The following is an 18,257-nucleotide window of genomic DNA, read 5'->3' as shown; positions in this document are numbered from 1 at the left end:
TAATGTGGTTTTATCTCACCCTTCCCATGTTACCATTAATTTAAACAAATGAGCAGCAATCACTCTTATCTCAATCTATATAACAAGTACAATCTTCTGAAAGGCCTCTTTAGAGTTCAACCACTTCATAAAAATAAAACAAATATTGCAATGTAAGCTCAGTCTTTTATATATGTGGGTGGAACGCTGCAATTTATATATAAAAGAGGCAGACCTAGCATTGCAACATCGCAACACTCATTTTCTTGTTTATCCTCCCTGCATGCTTCCACATGCAAAAGCACACAAAGCTTTCCATGTTTACATGCGGCCCAAAACTCTAACTTCTCATAGCACTTTAAGACAAAAGGGTTTAAATAAAACTTTCTAAGAGAAAAACTGATCAAGGAGATCAAATTCAGCAACCTTACCAAGATGGTTGACTCCAAAATGCATCTCAAAACCATCAGCTGTCTTTGAATAGGGGCACATCATAACTCCTGCATTGTTGATGAGTATGTTGAGTTGTTTCTCCTCTACAAGACAAAAAAAAAGCCACATAGGCCATATGAATAAAGAAGCCCAAGATAAAAGAATACTGGAACTGGAGTCATGGAAACATAGCCAGAGTTCAATTTCTTTCAGATTTTTTCCACAAACATTTTGACAAGGTAAAATTTGATCCTATCAGACTCCCACAAAATCACTCCAGAAAGCAGGACAGAAAGCAGCAGTTCCTCTTCTCTTTCATTCAGTACAGTACTTCCTTTAGGGTTGCTTTGGCAATCCTACTAGTTGGAGTATTTTTATGCTGGCAGAGGTCTAATTTTAGAATCTGTAGACATTTTAATGTTGTTGTTGTTGTTTTTAAAAAAACTGTTTTTAACTGTTTCTGTATTTAGAATTGTTTTTATATTTCTATTTTTATTGCCTTGTAAGCCACCCAGTCACTCTGGATAGCGAGATGGGCTGCATATGTACATTTAATAAATAAATAATAAAAAAACATGCCTGAATTTCATCATGCCTACTGGATTTTTAGACAAATAATCAGGTATCATTTTGCCCAAGGTAAGATACACACACACACACCTGAGAAAATAATGTGCCTGAGACAGACATACCTTTCAAGAAATTACTGGCAAATTCTCTGATAGATTTGGTGTCTGCCAAGTCTAATTTTTTTGCTGTAACCTCTTGGTTTCCCGTCTTGATCCGGATTTCATGGGCTGCCTTTTCTGCTTTTGCCATATCTCTGCAAGCAAGGATGACTTTGGCACCTGCAACCGTTAAAATACTAAAAGTAGCACAAGAAACTACACGCATAGAGGGTTACTATCCAAATTACCATTTTGGCCAATTTTCCAGAAACAAAATTAATGCAAAAAATAAAGATAACAATAGACATAACCCTTGAAGAATATGACTTTATGAAAAAAAAGAAAAGAAACTGATGGTGAAATAATAATAATTTTTAAAAAACCTTGGGACTTTTCCTGACAGGCTGAAACCAAGATATAATTCATTTGTAGTTTCGGGGTGAGGTATCATCAGTATGCTGATGATACCCAACTTTACATCTCCACCCAGATCAACCCAGGGATGCCCTTTCTGTGATGTCTAAGTGCCTAGAGGCGGTGCGGGTCTGGATGGGTAGGAACAGGCTCAGACTCAACCCCTCCAAGACAGAGTGGCTGCGGATGCCGGCATCTCATGATCTAGTATCCTCATCGCTTCTGATGGGAGGGGAGTGCCTAGCTCCCTTGGAAAGGGTTCGTAATCTTGGCGTCCTCCTTGATTCACGGCTGTCCTTGGTGGACCATCTGACGGCCGTGACAAGGGGGGCTTTTGCACAGGTTCGCCTGGTGCGCCAGTTGCGCCCTTTCCTAGACAGGGATGCCCTCCATACAGTCACTCATGCTCTCATTATTTCTCGGCTGGATTACTGCAATGCCCTCTACATGGGGCTGCCCTTGGGGTGCACCCGGAGGCTCCAACTGGTCCAGAATATGGCCGCGCGGGTAGTTATGGGTGCTTCCCGTTACTCCCATATAACACCATTGTTGCACGAGCTGCACTGGTTGCCGGTGGTCCTCCAGATCCGCTTCAAGGTGCTGGTGCTCACCTATAAAGCCCTTCATGGCATGGGCCTGGATTACTTGCAGGACTACCTCCTACCGGCCTCCCACCGCTCAGTGAGCTCACATAGGACTGCCCTCCTCCAGGTCCCATCGGCCAGACAGTGTCGGCTGGCGCCCCCAAGATGAGGGTGTTCTCTGTGGTCGCACCAACCCTCTGGAATGGTTTACCCACTGGGCTCCGGACGGCCCCCGACCTCCGCACCTTCCTCACCAACCTAAAGACATGGCTCTTTCAGCAAATTCCCTGATCTGCCGTGCATTTTAATTTGGGGGATTTGGGATTTTTAAATCGGATTTTAACATTTTAATTCTATTTATTGTTGGGTTGTTTTATTTTGTGAGCCGCCCGAGTCCCTCGGAAGAAGGGCGGCATATAAATATGACAATAAATAAATAAATAAATAAATTTACAAATTGCTAGAGCAACAAAAGTTAGGAGTAGTCCTCAGTTTAAGTAAGCAACCATTCAAAGTTACGGCGGCATTGAAAAGAATGGACTTACAACTAATCCTTGAAGTTCCATCTTTCACAGCATCTCTATGGTCATGTGACCACTGTTTGTAACCTTCCCTTGCCTTCCTACAAGTCAATGGGGAAGCTGGCAGGGAAGATCACAACTCATTCACTTCTGCCTGCTGCATCCTACTCACCTGCATGCAGCCTCCCCTGTCCTCCCTCAAGTCACACACAACCTGCGCTAGACTTCCCAAAATCTTCCCTGGCCTTCCCCCAACTCTTGTGTAACCTGTGCTCAGCCTCCCAAGCTTCCTAAACTCACACACATCCTGTACTCAGTCTTCCAAAATCTCATCAGGTCTCCCTCATTCCAGGCCTCCCAGGGCCTCCCCCACCGTCTCCCCATGTTCCTTACCACTTCTTATTTAATGACCCTATATCTAGAGAATATGACAGCAATTGGAATTCTGGGATTGTTGGTGTTAAGCGATGTGGTTGAAACATTGCTTAGCGATAGCAGTCCCAATCCCAATTACCATTGCAACTCAAGGACTACCTGTAATCTCAGGAAAAAAGGAGGGAACCTGAGAAAGAAGACAGAATTTGGAAAGATTAGGCTGCTTATATAAAGTGTTTCTGAATATAACAGAGATGGAACAAATTAAAAATTGAATGATAAAGTTGATGTAAACTTTTAAGATGGAAATAGAATCATGGGAAAGATATTGGGAAAAACCCAATAAATTTACGGATTACCAAGATACATAAATCATATAATAGTGGAAATGCCACAACAAAATAAACATCTTATGGCACATGATGGTTATAAAAAAAATCACAAAAGTATTGGAACAAACATATTAAAATATTCACAAAGTTTTAAACATAAATTCTGAACTTAAACCACAAGATACTAATGAAAAATAAAAGATGAAATGACTTAAATGGCTTATAGAAATAAGTTTAACAGGCAAAGTACGGTGTTGTGAAATGGTTAGGGAAAATAGTTCAGTTGGAAAAATAAATAGAAGATATGAGAGGGACATGTTATCCAGAGATTTTTAAATAATATTTTATATGTTTTATTAGTAATTGTCTTCTACTTTGCTTTTTATATCTTTATTCTTATGAAATTTGTTTAAATAATCTGTCAGGGTTTACGGAATTTTTTATTTATGGCTGGCCAGAAGTGGTCTGTGCTCTGGTGGTTTGAGCCTGGCTCCATGAGACAGAGTGAGCTCCCGCCATTCGCTCCCCAGTTCCTGCCCACATCCAGCAGTTCAAAAGTATGCAATATTGTGAGTACATAAATGGGTACCATTTCAGCTGGAAAAACGTAGCTGCTTTTGTGTGTGCAGAGAGCAGAAGCTGGCACTGGACCTGGCCAGACATAAGGCAATTCAACACAAAACAAGGTGAGGTGAGACCGGCGGAGGAACCTGGAAGAGCCAGCAACCCAAGCGCTGCTAATCAGCTGGTGTGAGCTAGTTTGTCCCTTGCAGTGCTCCAAGAATAGGCACATAAGCGCCCAACAGAATGAACTACCAATCTAGGCTGTCAGGATTGCATTGCGTCTAACATGTGTAGATTTCCCTGATATTGTATGCCATATGCTTCATACATACATACATACATACATACATACATACATACATACATACATACAAGCAGCCTCCTGGTATCAGATGTGGAAATGCTGAGATCTCCAACCAAGATAAATATTTATTCCTGTGTACAGATAATACAATTCCAGATAAGTACAATCCACATCCCTATAATATGTTCACTATTTGAATATAGAGCTTTTGATGTATACATTGGGAAGCACAGTATAGCTATAACACACAAAAAAAATAAAGGCTAAGAAGAAAAGCAAAAACACAACTACTTCCATTTACCCCATCTTCATGGTTGGAGATCAGCACTTATCTAGCTAGCTCAAGTTACAGTACCAATTGTACACGGTAAATTAGGTCAGAATTACAGGTGGTCCACGGCAGGGGTGAAATTTGTTACTACCGGTTCTGTGGGCGTGGCTTGGTAGGGAGGGTAATGTGACTGGGTAGGCGTGGCCAACTTTTTTTTTTTTTTTACTTTTAAAAGCATTTTTTCTACAATCTCTTCACCCGAAGAGGTTGCAGAAAAAATGCTTTTAGAAGCCTCTGACGATCCCAGCTGAGCTGCGCGATCATCAGAGGGTTGTTTTTTTTTTACTTTTAAAAGCATTTTTTCTATAACTCCTTCGGCCGAAGAGGTTGCAGAAAAAAATGCTTTTAGAAGCCTCTGATGATCCCAGCTGAGCCGCGCGATCATCAGAGGCTTTTTTTTTTTTACTTTTAAAAGTATTTTTTCAGCCGAAGAGGTTGTAGAAAAAATGCTTTTAAAAGTAAAAAAAAAACAGCCTCTAAAGATCTCGCGGCTCAGCTGGGCATGGGGGGGCCCCGCAGGGATTTTGCTACTGGTTCTCCGAACCACCCGCCACCATTGCTACCCATCGGGCAATCCGGTCCGAACTGGGAGCATTTCATCCCTGGCCCTCGGTTAATAACCACTCATTCAATGATCACTGAAACTTGCAGTGGTGCTGAAGGAGCTCCAGCCATCACAGCATCCCATGGTTGTATGGTCACCATTTGTGACCTTCTTTTAGTGGCATCCTACAAGCAAAGTCAATGGGGAAACCAGCAGGAGGTCGCCAATAGAACCATAACCCATCCTTGTTTAATGACAGCGTGGAATTCAATGCCACTGGAAATACTCAAACTGCTGCCACTAAGCAACACAGTCATATGACATCATATTTTACAACTGCGTTGTTGAAAGACAGAAATTTGAGTCTCAATTGCTGTTGTTAACCAAGAACTACCTGAACTGAATTGCTGCAGTTCACTTGATGTCAAAATCAGCAGCAGGACATTAATGGAAAGAAGTCTATCTCAAAAAAGGCAGATATTATAGTGGGGACCTTACTTGCGTTCATACAATATGTTTACCCAAGTCAGCTACAAATCTTAGCTGTCGTTTTGTGCCTCAGTTTATGCAAACTCAGCCTGGTTGTTTCAGTTCATGATAGAATGTACTGAGTGAACGAAAAAGTGGCTTAGTTGCATCATGAGCTAAAGTATATTCTTGTATGCTAACAGGAAGTATTGTTACACAACCTGGAACGGAACATTCTGCTCATTTTGAGAAATCCCACTGTACATGTCAACAAAAACCTGCAGCAGCCTTATTTAATCAATGTAACTACCATTGTTGACCTTGGCTGCTAGAGACAAGAAGACTCAACCTTGACTCCAAGCATGAAGGTTGATTTGTGTTGGATGAGAATTTGCATCTTATGCAGGATTACTGCCAATTTATATTACAATGTATTTAAAAAGAGGAGATATTTTTTCTCAAAATCTGAATCTCCTAGAACCGTAATTCATTCTACTGATGATGAACTTTGATTCTGCTGTGAAAGGCAAAGTTCCCTGCCCATCTTGAATTCCTCTTATTATAATTTCTACCTTTGTGGGGGCTACAATGGATAAGCAGATATGAATAACTTGCCTCTTCTTGCAAGGTCTTGCGCCGTTTCCTTCCCTATACCAGTGTTGGATCCCGTGATCACTACAACTTTCCCATTCAGTTGCGCTGCAGACTTGCACACCCTTCCTCCAAAATACTTCCTATAAAATATAATAAATCCGTTGAACGGTTGAGGTTTTAAAATTCAGTCCCTTGTTGAAGTATTGACATTGCAATGCAATTTGTCGTAGAAATCCAAGTTAGCTTCTCATGCATATAACACAAACACACATACTCATAGAGGGGGTGGGATGGGGATACTCTGCACATACAACAGGGAAAAGCCCAATTCACCAGAAATCGAGAGAGTGCTAATATAGGACATCGGTATTATAGAGTTCACCGATTTAATTATTTTTTTTTAAATGTGGTAGTTTTTTTTTTCTTTTTCTTTTTGAAGTTGCACTGCCGAGAGTTTTCCAGGCCACAAGAGTTAGTCAAATCAATCCCGCTACAAACCTGATATACGGCACTAGCACAAATACCGAAAGAGGGACCAAGACCAAGAATGGCAACACGGACCCCAGGAATCCCAGCATCGTCGCCCCCTCGTCTGGCCCGTTCCCTTCGCTTCTTGCGGGAGAATCGCTCGGTCAAAAGGAAGGCGCGACCTCCCGGATAGAGCCGAGGCGGAGGGGAGACCCTGCAGGCTCTGAAGAGGCGACGAACCAGCCTGAATTTCCGGTGAAATGGCATCAGCCGCTGCAGGCTGTGGGGGCTGGAAAGGATGCTCCTCCCCATCCACACGTTTTCACTGGAGAAATGACATTATCTGAATGTGGTGATGTGCCACCCACGTTTCGGCATGGGCAGGAGCAGGCTGGCGTTGCGTGAGAAGGTTTAAGGTTGGAGCTGTAAGAGCCCGTGTGGTCCACGAGCCGATCTGAAATATAAAATTAAAGGTGCGATGCAAAAGACCAGAGTTTTCGGGTTTCGAGGATATGTAGCCTCTTCCTTTCTATTGGGGGGGGGGGGGAATAAGTGCCATTCGCTTTATATGCAATGTGAAATTCAGCATCTTTATGTGTCTTCTAAGTCAGGGGTGGGCAACTGTGGCCCTTTTACAACCTGTGGACTTCAACTCCCAGAATTCCTGAGCCAGCTTGGCTGTCTCAGGAATTCTGGAAGTTGAAGTCCACAGGTTGTGGCTGTCTCAGGAATTCTGGGAGTTGAAGTCCACAGGTTGTAAAAGGGCCACAGTTGCCCACCCCTGTTCTAAGTCATAACAAGGGTTGTATGCACAGTACTTTCTAGCCCAGTTGTGTGTTTTGTCTTTCCTTGACGCTCCACGTAACTTTCCATTGATGGGATAATAAGAGAACTAAATACTGGTTTGCAAGAGAATCCGGAGAATCCATGGGGGAAGGGGGACAAGCGATATCAAAACAAGATGGCTCCTGTGACCGAGTAATCAAAGCCCCAACTCTTTTTAATGTGAATTCCTGGTATAATGCCTTTTTTTAAAAGGCATCTACACACCCTCCCTCCCCCCCACCGCCCACTCCTACCCCCAGTGTCCCCTTGAAAGTAGTCTTTATATTAGAGATCTTAGCTTGCACAGGATACTATGAGCACAATTTTGGTAAAATGGGACTTTGATTGTGCATGTGTCATACAGGTCAAAACTGACCATTATTGCCCTTATTATTTCAGGGAATGCAACATGGTATATGTATGACTAAGGCTGGCAACCTAGTCTACACCATATTTAACTTACTAAAAAGGATTATGCAAAAGTGTCAACTGGCCTACATCGTGATAAGTGGCAAAAGTCAATGTCTATGGATCCCATCTGATGATCAGGAAATGGAAAGTATGAAGAAAGATGCTAAAGTGAAATGATGAAGTGAAAGAGAATCAGGCATGAAAAAATGTATATCAGAGTATGATTACTTCCCAAAATGACCGCATCACTTAGTGACTGAAGTTCTGGATCCAATTGTGGAAGCCTGGCATTCAGCAAATTTGATTTATGTTGAAAACATGTCTGTTCACTTTGCTTAGCAAAAGTGTCTAGGACAAAATGTGTCCAAGATGGATGGGCATTTAAGAAATATAAAGTACTAGCTGTACGCACGTGCTTTGCCCATGCTTAATTGACACTTAAAGCCTGAAACTTAATGTAAGTGTAACTCCGTAGCATCAGAGCCAGTAAAGGGTTTCAATTTTGTTTGCTACTGGTTTGCTTGTAGGTGCACGTGTGCGTAATGCTTCTGTGCATACACAGAGATGTCTGGGCGGGTGGCTGGAGTCTCCCGCCACCGCCAGTACTGGTTCACCCAATCCGGAGCGAACCGGTAGCAACCCACCACTGATCAGAGTGTGTTAATATAAGGCAACTGGCAGTTGGAACAGAGAGGGAGTGAGTGGTATTTGGCTTTTATATTATAAAGTATAAATAATAATAATAAAAAATTAAATCTGGTTTATAGATGATTTTTTTTTCTAGAGATTTCTTCAGAAATAAGTCGTTGTGACGTTTAAAGAAGTTTATGCACTTGAGATGAAACAAACCCAGTGGTGGGATTCAGCCAGTTCGCACCACTTCGGGAGAACCGGTTGTTAACTTTTTGAGCAGTTTGGCAAACTGGTTGTTGGAAGAAATTATTAGGGCAGAGAACTGGTTGTTAGATTACTTGAATCCCACCACTGAACAAACCCAAATATTGTACACTGTCAAGTGTGCCTTCTCTGCCATGGCCCTCATCCTCTAGAACAGTATCCCTGCCCGCAGGTATGAATGGTACCTTCCCTCCTGGGGTTCTAAAAAGCCCTTTAACACCAGGCTTTGCTTGGGCTGGGGCAGAGGTCTTCAAACTTGGCAGTTTTAAGACTTGTGGACTCCCAGAATTCTCCAGCCAAGTATGCTGGCTGGATAATTCTGAGAGTTGAAGTTCACAAGTCTTAAAGCTGCCAAATTTGGAGACCCCTGGGCTGGGGGAATAAGTGCTGCTCTGCTTGTTTTTAATGGTTGTTTTTAGTCTGGCTTGTCTTGTTTCATGTTATGTTTTTAATTGATTTATTTATTAACTGTATTTTATAAACAAGAGTTCATTGTACTTGGTGGTTTCATTAAATCTAATAAATGATAATAATCACATTTGTGTGCTGATAACATAAATGAAATAAGCACTTTAAATAACAGGACATTAGTGGCAATACCCATAGCCGAATCCTGAAAATCCAGAAAGAGAAGGTTCTGGATAAATCTCTGTTTACACACTAGCAAAAATAAGGGAGGAATGTATTATCCTATAATATCCTTAGCATGTAACTTTTCCCTCATTATAAAACTGAAGGGTGATTTTTTAAACATGATAATTAAGCAAAAGCATAAAAGTTTATTTATCACTGGACTAAATCCGTCTATACAGAGTCAGATACATTCCTCTCTTATCTTTGCTAGTATTTAAAAATATTTAACCTGGATTGGTGGACAGTGGATAATGGGCAACCCCGGAAGGAAAAGGGGATTTTACTATGCTGTGTTTCTGTTTACTGTTTACTGACAGATCCATATAGGCACAGAAGAAGCCAGTTCTAAGGTTTTGGCGTGAAACACAGTATCCATCCCAAACACATGTACCAAGGTAAAGGTCCAAAATTATGACTTATAGTGGCTGTAGCTGATGGGTAAAGCACCTGATTATAAAACAGTGGTGGTGTACCTTTATTTATTTATTTATTTATTTATTTATTTATTTATTTATTTATTAATTAATTATATTTCTATACCGCCTTTCTCCCGTAGGGCTCAAGGCAGTGTACAGTCAAGAAAAAAAAATTATGACAACTTTTAATGTGTATGAATTTATATGCAGGAAGAATTTAATTTAGATAACCAGGCAATAATGTTCCCTCTAACAACAGCCCTACACTTGCAGGAAAATAGTCAGCAGACACATATAATCGGGAAAGAAAGTAAAAACGGGACTTGCAGTTGATTTTTTTCTCTGTTGGATGAAGCACTGACTGAATGATTCCCCCCCCCCACTCTCCAGTAATTTTTCTCTGTATTCTGAAGTTGCCAGAAGTGATTATGATTCACCACTGAATTCAAAACACATGGACAGACCCAAAGACCTTCAATCTCTGTATTCCTATTTGTTTATCCTGGTCTACACTCTTTAGGTTGCCAGATTATAAACTTTATAACAAGAATAACAAGTACTTGGTTATCCTCCAAAGGGACGAGAATCTTGTCCAAATCTGTTGGGTTTATAACATATTTTGGCATAGTGCCTGAAGACATATTTAGCTGTGGTTTTCTTAATTAAAATTGGCTGGGTTCATACAACATGCTAATCTATAAATCATTATTTACCAACCACAATGGCATCAAACAAATTGCTAAATCACAGGCAAACAAATGTGTCTTAGGCTAGCCTGATGTGCAACGTAGCATTAGATTCTTTCCCTGACGAATTTAGATGATTGACTTGCAAGCTAATTGGCTATTCCTCCCATATCTGTTCATTTCTTTTTTAATATAGTTCCTTCCATTCTTCATTATATGAGCTTTTGCCTCATAAAATGGTTTTTGCCATTTTAATTTAAGTTCCTGCATATTTCATGTTGGAATAGTAATTCAACTCTAAGTTAAACTATAGATAAGTACAGTATATTAATGAGATGGTTTCACTTGAGCTATAATTCTGTAATTTGGAAAGACACCTGAACTGACTCAGACTAAATCAAATGCTTCCTAATTGGACCTGAGGCCCAAATCTGAAAACAGATTCAAAGCTTCATACCGCCCATTGATTAGCATGGAAATCCACAAATATCGCCATACTTTTCATTTTTGAACAGAATGGGAGAAATTTCCAGGCAGTTAGGAATAACAAATACTGCAAGTCATCCAGCTGGCTTTGATGACTAAAGCAGGACTCAAACTCACTGTCTCAGACTTCTAGCCTGTGCTTTAACCCCTAGATTAAGCTGCCTGTCATCATTTTAAATACAAAAATGTTCAGTTTAATTGTCTTCAACCATTACCCTTCTGCGCCTCTCAAATTGTTGCTCAATCCTGGTCTCTGCTCTAGTCCTCCAAAAAACCCCATTTCACTACCAACCATATTTTAGTTGGAATATAAATGTATTAATTACGTAGACATTATTCACACAGTATTTAATGGAGCTCACTGGTACAGGTAGTCCTCGACTTAACAACAGTTCATTTAGTGACTGTTCAAAGTTACAATGACCCTGAAAAAGTAACTTATGATCATTTTTTCACATGACTGTTGCAGCATCCCCATGCTCACATGATTGAAATTCAGATGCTTGGCAACTGGTTCATATATATATGACAGTTGCAGTGTTTTGGAGTCATGAGATTAGCTTTTGCAACCTTCTGACAAGCAAAGTCAATGGGCAAGCCAGATCCACTTAACAACCACGTTACTAACTTAACAAATGCAACAATTCACTTAACAACCATGGCAAGAAAAGTTGTAAAACAGGGCAAAACTCACAACATATGTTTCATTTAGCAACACAAATTTGGGGCTCAATTGTGGTCGTAACTCGAAGACTACCTGTAGTTTCAGTTAAATGAGCATCGATGTATTGTGTCATTCCAGCTGACCTCTCTGACCCATGACTAACCGTTAAAGAAGGTTGGACGAGGGTAGAATAGATGCAAACCACTTCCATATTATTTGCAAAATTTTGCCTCCTATTGATCAGAGGAGATTCATGCAATAAATCAGAACCAGAATAGAGCTGGAAGGGATCTTGGAGATCTTCTAGTCCAGCCCCGTACTCAAGCAGGAGATCCTATACCATTTCAGACAAGTGACTGTCCAGTCTCTTCTTAAAAACCTCCAGTGATGAAACACCCACAACTTCTGAAGGCAAGCTGTTCCACTGGTTAATTGTCCTCACTGTAAGGAAGTTTCTTCCTTAATTCCAGGTTGCTTCTCTCCTTGATTAATTTCCATCCATTGTTTCTTGTCCTGCCCTCTGGTGCTTTGGAAAATAAACTGAGACACCCCCACCTCCATCCTCTCTTCTTTGTGGCAGCCTAACTTTGTCTCCTTACAGTTAGGTTCGTTCTGACACTAATATGGAAGTGGTTTCCATCCGTTCTCCTATTCAGCTGCTACCCTTGTGGGAATAACAAACCCAAATATTTTCTCCCCCTCCCACCGTCTGAGAGAGGTGACTGTTTCTCCGCCGCAACGATGGCGGCGCTGTTGCGATTGACGGCGCTATTTCCAGGCACTGCTTTAGTCACCCTGGCGGGGCGATCTGCAAGGGATAAAAGGACGAGGATGCGGCCTAAGCTCCGCCCCCTTATCCCGGAAGTGTCGGTGGAGGATGGTTTCCAGCCGGTAGTTAGCCCAGTGCGGCGTCGGACCGGGAGGGGAAAAAAAAAAAAAAGACTTTCGCGGGATGGCGGACCGCGGCATCGGCTCCTCGGAGCATCTAGAGCGGCTGCACGAGATTTTTCGCGGCCTCCATGGGGAGTTGCAAAGCGCCCCGGAGAGGCTGCGCGGGAACCTGGCGGTTGGTACGTAAGAAAGCGGCGCTCCAATCCTGCGGGGGGGGGAGGGGGCGGCGGGAGGGGGGAGCCTCTTCCCGGGTTTGCTTTCGGGCCTTTGCGTGCCATGCCGTGGATGTTCCCAAGCAAGGGAGGAGGTCGCTGTGGCCCTTTAACAACCTGTGGACTTCAACTCCCAGAATTCCTGAGCCAGATTGGCTGTCTCAGGAATTCTGGGAGTTGAAGTCCACAGGTCATAAAGGGGCCATATTTGCCCACCCCTGTCATAGACCTCTCCCCGACTACTCAGCCTCCGGCTTTGGTATCTGGAGGGTGCCACCGATTTGTTTCCGTTTTACCGGCACCCGGTAACCCCTCGAGCTCCTCCTCATCACACTCCAGCAGCGACCTCCTGGTCTATGACAACTCGCCACAGGACAAGAGTTACACTAATATCAAAGAAATGGTGGAACAGAATCATTAAAGGGAAGCATTAAAGGGAAGCAAAGAGGAGGGACAGAATGAAATATGAAGGGCAAAAATTAAAATACTGTTTCATTTATTTTAAATAATTACATAGAGTTGTTAAATTGTCTCGCGTTGAGTTGTCTCGCGGTGGGTTGGCCGTGGCGAGTTGTCCTCCGCCAAGGTGCCCATGGTGAGTTGGCTGTCCCTTTCCCTCAGGAAGGATGAAAGAGCTTTGCATTGTACACTATATAGAGAGTTTATTCCAGTTAAAAGAAAAACACTCCTATTCAGGTCTTGGCTTCTTTCCTCTTCTTCGACATCCCATCTCCCCCGCAGCTGCTTTCTGATTTTTTTTAATTGCTGACTTGTTTACCTGGAACAAATTGCATTGTGCAGCGTTGGATTACAATCTGTACATCTCTTGAAATTGTGTGTGTGAGAAAGAGAGAGAGGAGGAGAGCTGGTCGTCAATGCTTAATGAAGACAAAATAGACAATGTAGAGTTAAACAAGAGATGCAGGTAGGCCTCGACTTACAATAGTTCATTTAGTGACTGTTCAAAGTTACAACGGCACTAAAAAAAGTGACTTACGGCCGTTTTTCACACTGACGACCGTTGCAGCATCCCCATGGTCACGTGATCAAAATTCTGATACCTTGACTACCAGTTCATATTATTTATGCTGGTTGCAGTGTCCCGGGGTCATGTAATCATCTTTTGCGACCTTCTGACAAAGTCAGTGGGGAAGTCAGATTCACTTAACAGCTGTGTTACTAATTTAACAACTGCAGTGATTCACTTAGCAAACATGGCGAGAAAAGTCATAAACTGGGACAAAACTCACTTAAATTTCTCACTTAGCAACAAAATTCTGGGCTCAATTGTGGTCCTAAGTCGAGGACTACCTGTATTCTTGTAAATTCACACAATGTAAGACTTGAAATCCACCCTTGTGCAATACATAAATCTACAAGCTGAGTATCCTAGATACATGTCCATCCACTCTCAGTTTAAACACCTCTAGTGAAGGAAAATCCTGCACCTCAGGTAGTCTGTTCCATCATTGATCCAGTAAAAAGTGAGCAACTCCAGATATACATATGACAATCTACCTCTAATTATTGAAAGTGACAGCACAGTTGCCACCTTTCAGAGATGGAAAACTCCTCAAATATTAATATAAAACCTTGAGCAAGCACAACAAAGGTATAAATAATATACTTCATGTATGAATTATTTTTGTACTAATATTTTGTCCTTTGGTGACAATTTATCTTGTAGAAGAGAAAAAAAAGTTAATGCGAGAGTTTGATGAAAAACTAAAAGAGGCAAATGAAACGGTAAGAATATGAACAATTTTTAAAAAAGCTTTAGAACCCTAGTGTATATGAAACTAATCCAGAGTGATTTAAACACGGTGGACCTTAATAAAGTGCTTAATATTGATTGAAGTCAGTGTTTCTCAGCCTTGGCAATTTGGTGTTGCCAAGATGTATGGACTTCAACTCCCAAAATTTCCCAACTAGCATGGGGACTTCAACTTGGGTTGCGGAGACTGAAAAACACTAGATTGAAATAATTTATTTTAAAAACATTTCTTTTTCTTTTTTCTTTTTACCATTTAATGATTTGTCCAGACAAGCCAAAGCTTGCAATACCCATTTGAACAAATTAATCTGTTTTCTGTTAAAAATATGTTTTAAACTCATGCTAGATATGTTTTCTGAATTAGACTTAAAGATAATAATTTATCTTTAAAACACTACAAAGATAATTGCATTACACAATACGATTGTATTGTTTACAATGAAGATTGCTATGGAGCAATGTGAAATATCATTCTTTTGAGTCTGGTCTTTGTTTTTGTTATCAGAGTGGTAACAAAACTGAGTAGTTTTTTTTTTTTATTTAGGTCTGTGATGTAATCTTTCTGGTAAATTAATCATTTTCAGTCTTGATTTCATGTTTCAAATACAAATGTAACAAGGATTTTGATACATGTTTACTTTTAAAACGTTTTAGTTAAGGGAAATGGAAGAAGAACTGAAATATGCCCCAGTGTCCTTCCGTAATCAAATGATGATTAAAATTAGAACTTACAAAGGAGACCTTAGCACATTTCATAGGAAAATGAAAAGTACGGATTTGGGAGTAGCTCCGAGTGCACGTGGGAATTCAAAGTTTGGTATCTTCTCAACGGAAAATGAGCAGAGAGTAAGTAATAAGTATACAATTATTTTAAAGGTTGTTCTGATGTTAACATGTTTCAGGTTCTTATTCAGGAAGGGGTGCATATGAAAGATGCATCTAGATTATCGTTAGCAGCACTGAATAGAGAAATACTTGATAAGCATTGCAGTGTTTATCTTATTTATATTCTGGTGCCTGAGCTCATGGTGAAGACTTAAGAAGAGCTATAGAGAAGAGACAAATTGACTTAGGGAACAATTAGAAAATACAAAAGTATTAAAACACAAACATTTATCTACCCTTAATGGCTCAGTGGATTGGAAGCAAGCTTAGATTCTTCTTGAAAAAATGAGGAGATAAAAAGAAAAGAGAATAGAGGGAGTGAGGGCTTAGTTGAATAGTAAATGCAGTAGTAAAAATCCCTCAGTAAAATGAGGACCCAGATTGTTAGGGACAATATGCTGACTGTAAACCGCTTAGAGAGGTCTGTAAAACACTGTGAAGCGGTATATAAGTCTAAGTCCTATTGCTATTCCTGGATTTCAGGGATTTTCGCTGCTCTCCAAATTCTGCAAAAAGTAAAGGTCTTTTTGAGCATTCATTGGAGAATTTAGCAAATTAAGAGAAAACAGAACCAAGTTCTCATTTCCAAATGAGAGCTCATTGATAACACAGGTAGTCCTCGACTTAAAACCATTTATTTAGTGACCATTTGAAGTTACAGTGGCACTGAAAAAGTGGCTCACATTCATTTTTCACACTTAGGACCATAGCAGCATCCTTATGGCTACATGATCAAAATTCAGACTCTTGGCAACTGGCATGTATTTATGATAGTTACTTAAGTCTTGTAATACATAAAAAGTAGCAGACTATAAATAATATAAACATTGCAATGCTTATTAAGCTATTTCTCTCTTCAGTGCTGCTAGTGATTGTCTAGATCAGGGGTGTCAAACTCGATTTCATTGAGGGCCACATAAGGCTTGTATTTGATCTTGGTGGACTGGGGTGGGTGTGGCCGGGGTGGGCATCATGTCCATCAGCTCGACGTCACTCATGTCGGTGCCTGTGGTGGCCCCGGCACTCTGCCAGAGAAAATAGGCTCCCGAGCTCCATTTTCGGCTGCAACGGCCTCCTGCAACCCTCTGCCAGCGAAAACAGAGCTTGGCTGGGTTGCACACAGCCCTCCCGAGCTCAGTTTTTGCTGGCAGTGGCATTGTAGGATGGTCCTTCGCTGTTTCCAGGCCAGATCCACAGGCCAGATCTAAGCACCCCGCGGGCTGGATCCCAGGCCTTGAGTTTGACACCCCTGGTCTAGTTGCATCTTTCGTATGCTGATTATCATTGAGCCAAACTGGGATGTATTTTAATTTCTGATTGATTGATTGATTTGATTTGTGTCCTGCTTTTATTTTGTACAACTCAAGATGTCTTAGAATGGATGATGCTCCTTCCTTTTATTTTCCCCATAATAACAAACCTGTAAGGTGCACTGAGGGATGTGGTGGCTCAGTGGAGGAACGCGATGGCTCAGTGGCTAAGATGCTGAGCTTGTCGACCAGAAGGTCGGCAGTTCAAATCCCTAACATAAAGGAGCCAGCTCCTGTTACTTGTCCCAGCTTCTGCCAATCTAGCAGTTTGAAAGCATGTAAAAAATGCAAGTAGAAAACTAGGGACCACTTTGGTGGGAAGGTAACAGTGCTCCATGCGCCTTCGATGTTTAGTCATGCTGGCCACATGAGCACGGAGACATCTTCGGACAGCACTGGTTCTTCAGCTTAGAAATGGAGATGAGCACCACCCCTAGAGCCGAAAATGTCTAGCATGCATGTATGGAGGAAACTTTACCTTTACCTTAAAGTGTACTGAGTGGAGAGAAAGTGACTGTTCCAAAGGCACAAACTGGAGGACCAGCATTTTCCCTGTTTCTGATCTTAAAGGAGGATCAGTATTTTCCCTGTTTCTGATCCAGTACCTTAATTATTATACCAAGCAGTCTTGGTTCTTTAAAAAACTTTAATTTAGGTATTTTTTCAAAAATTACAGCATCCACTGAAATAATTACATAAACGTTTTCTTTTTTCCTTTCAAGGGAAGTGAGTAGTAAGCACAGCACGCTAGGTTTTGTCATGTCTAACGATCTAGCCACACATCTTGAAGATTACTAAGTCAAATATGTATCATACTGACAATAATTTCATTTTTAATACGCTCTGTGCCATTTGAATTTTACTGCAAGCAGTTTATATAATTCTTCACTATTCAAATTGCTAGGTATGATGTCATTGAAACTGTATAGTGTTTAGGTCCAGCACACTATTAATATCTGTCTGCATCAGTGTAGTCCTTTGTCCCCTAAGACATGGGTCCCCAACCCAGGTCTGTGGACAGGCACCGTTCTGTGGCATGCCAAACTGGGCCACATAAACAAGCGAAGCCCCATCCATGGGATGCAGGCAGCACACAAAACCACACCCCCTTTGGTCCGCAGAAAAATCTCTGCATGGAACCAGTCCTTGGTGCCCAAAAGGTTGGGGGGCACTCGGGTGAAATGCTACCAGTTCGGGCGAACCAGTAGCGGCAGCAGCGCATGGTTCAGTGAACTGGTAGCGGCAGCAGCATGAAGCTCTGCCCACCACCCGGATGTCATTACTTCCTGGTTTTAACTAGGAAGTAACCTGTTTTTGACCCTCTGCGCATGTGCAGAAGACTTTGTGCATTCGCAGAGGGTCCAAAATCACACATAGAGTGCATATTTCTGAACCAGTAAGGAAGGTAAGTAGACTTCATCCCTGGGGGCACTTCCCTAAGAAAATAGCTGAATGATCTATATTGAAAGAGGGGGAAACTGATTGTAAATACAAATGTTGATAGCATTTGCTTGAATCAATGGGGGGAGGGGAGGAATAACCTGTATGTATAGTTTCTGCTGTACTATAAGGAACATTTTTTGATTGCA

General features: G+C 41.4%; 2 protein-coding genes across 5 annotated transcripts in view; one reads left to right on the top strand and one right to left on the bottom strand.

Moving 5' to 3' along the window:
* Positions 1–7,024, bottom strand: part of LOC117665566 (retinol dehydrogenase 12-like) — an 18,162-nt gene extending 11,138 nt beyond the window's left edge. Inside the window, exons 1-4 of one of the 2 annotated variants that reach the window (XM_034417607.3) lie at positions 6,609–7,024; positions 6,132–6,250; positions 1,104–1,259; positions 411–515 (exon numbers count right to left, since the gene is read on the bottom strand). In XM_034417607.3, the coding sequence (XP_034273498.2) occupies positions 411–515; positions 1,104–1,259; positions 6,132–6,250; positions 6,609–6,688 (460 nt within the window). In that variant the 5' untranslated portion in view covers positions 6,689–7,024. The remainder of the gene's footprint in view (positions 1–410; positions 516–1,103; positions 1,260–6,131; positions 6,251–6,608) is intronic. The other variant, XM_034417608.3, reaches the window with a different exon arrangement.
* Positions 6,885–18,257, top strand: part of VTI1B (vesicle transport through interaction with t-SNAREs 1B) — an 18,420-nt gene continuing 7,047 nt past the window's right edge. Inside the window, exons 1-4 of one of the 3 annotated variants that reach the window (XM_034417610.3) lie at positions 6,885–7,051; positions 9,662–9,739; positions 14,387–14,445; positions 15,128–15,319. In XM_034417610.3, coding sequence (XP_034273501.1) covers positions 9,730–9,739; positions 14,387–14,445; positions 15,128–15,319 — 261 coding nt within the window. In that variant the 5' untranslated portion in view covers positions 6,885–7,051; positions 9,662–9,729. Of the gene's footprint in view, positions 7,052–7,902; positions 7,963–9,661; positions 9,740–12,360; positions 12,667–14,386; positions 14,446–15,127; positions 15,320–18,257 lie in introns of those variants that run through there. The other 2 variants (XM_034417611.3, XM_034417609.3) reach the window with 2 other exon arrangements.

The sequence above is a fragment of the Pantherophis guttatus genome, chromosome 1 (genome assembly GCF_059756535.1).
Source record: "Pantherophis guttatus breed Tessera chromosome 1, ASM5975653v1, whole genome shotgun sequence".
In the NCBI taxonomy this organism is placed as follows: Eukaryota; Metazoa; Chordata; class Lepidosauria; order Squamata; family Colubridae; genus Pantherophis; species Pantherophis guttatus.
The sequence above is the reverse complement of the archived record's forward strand: the minus strand, read 5'-3'. Positions and strand labels throughout refer to the sequence as shown.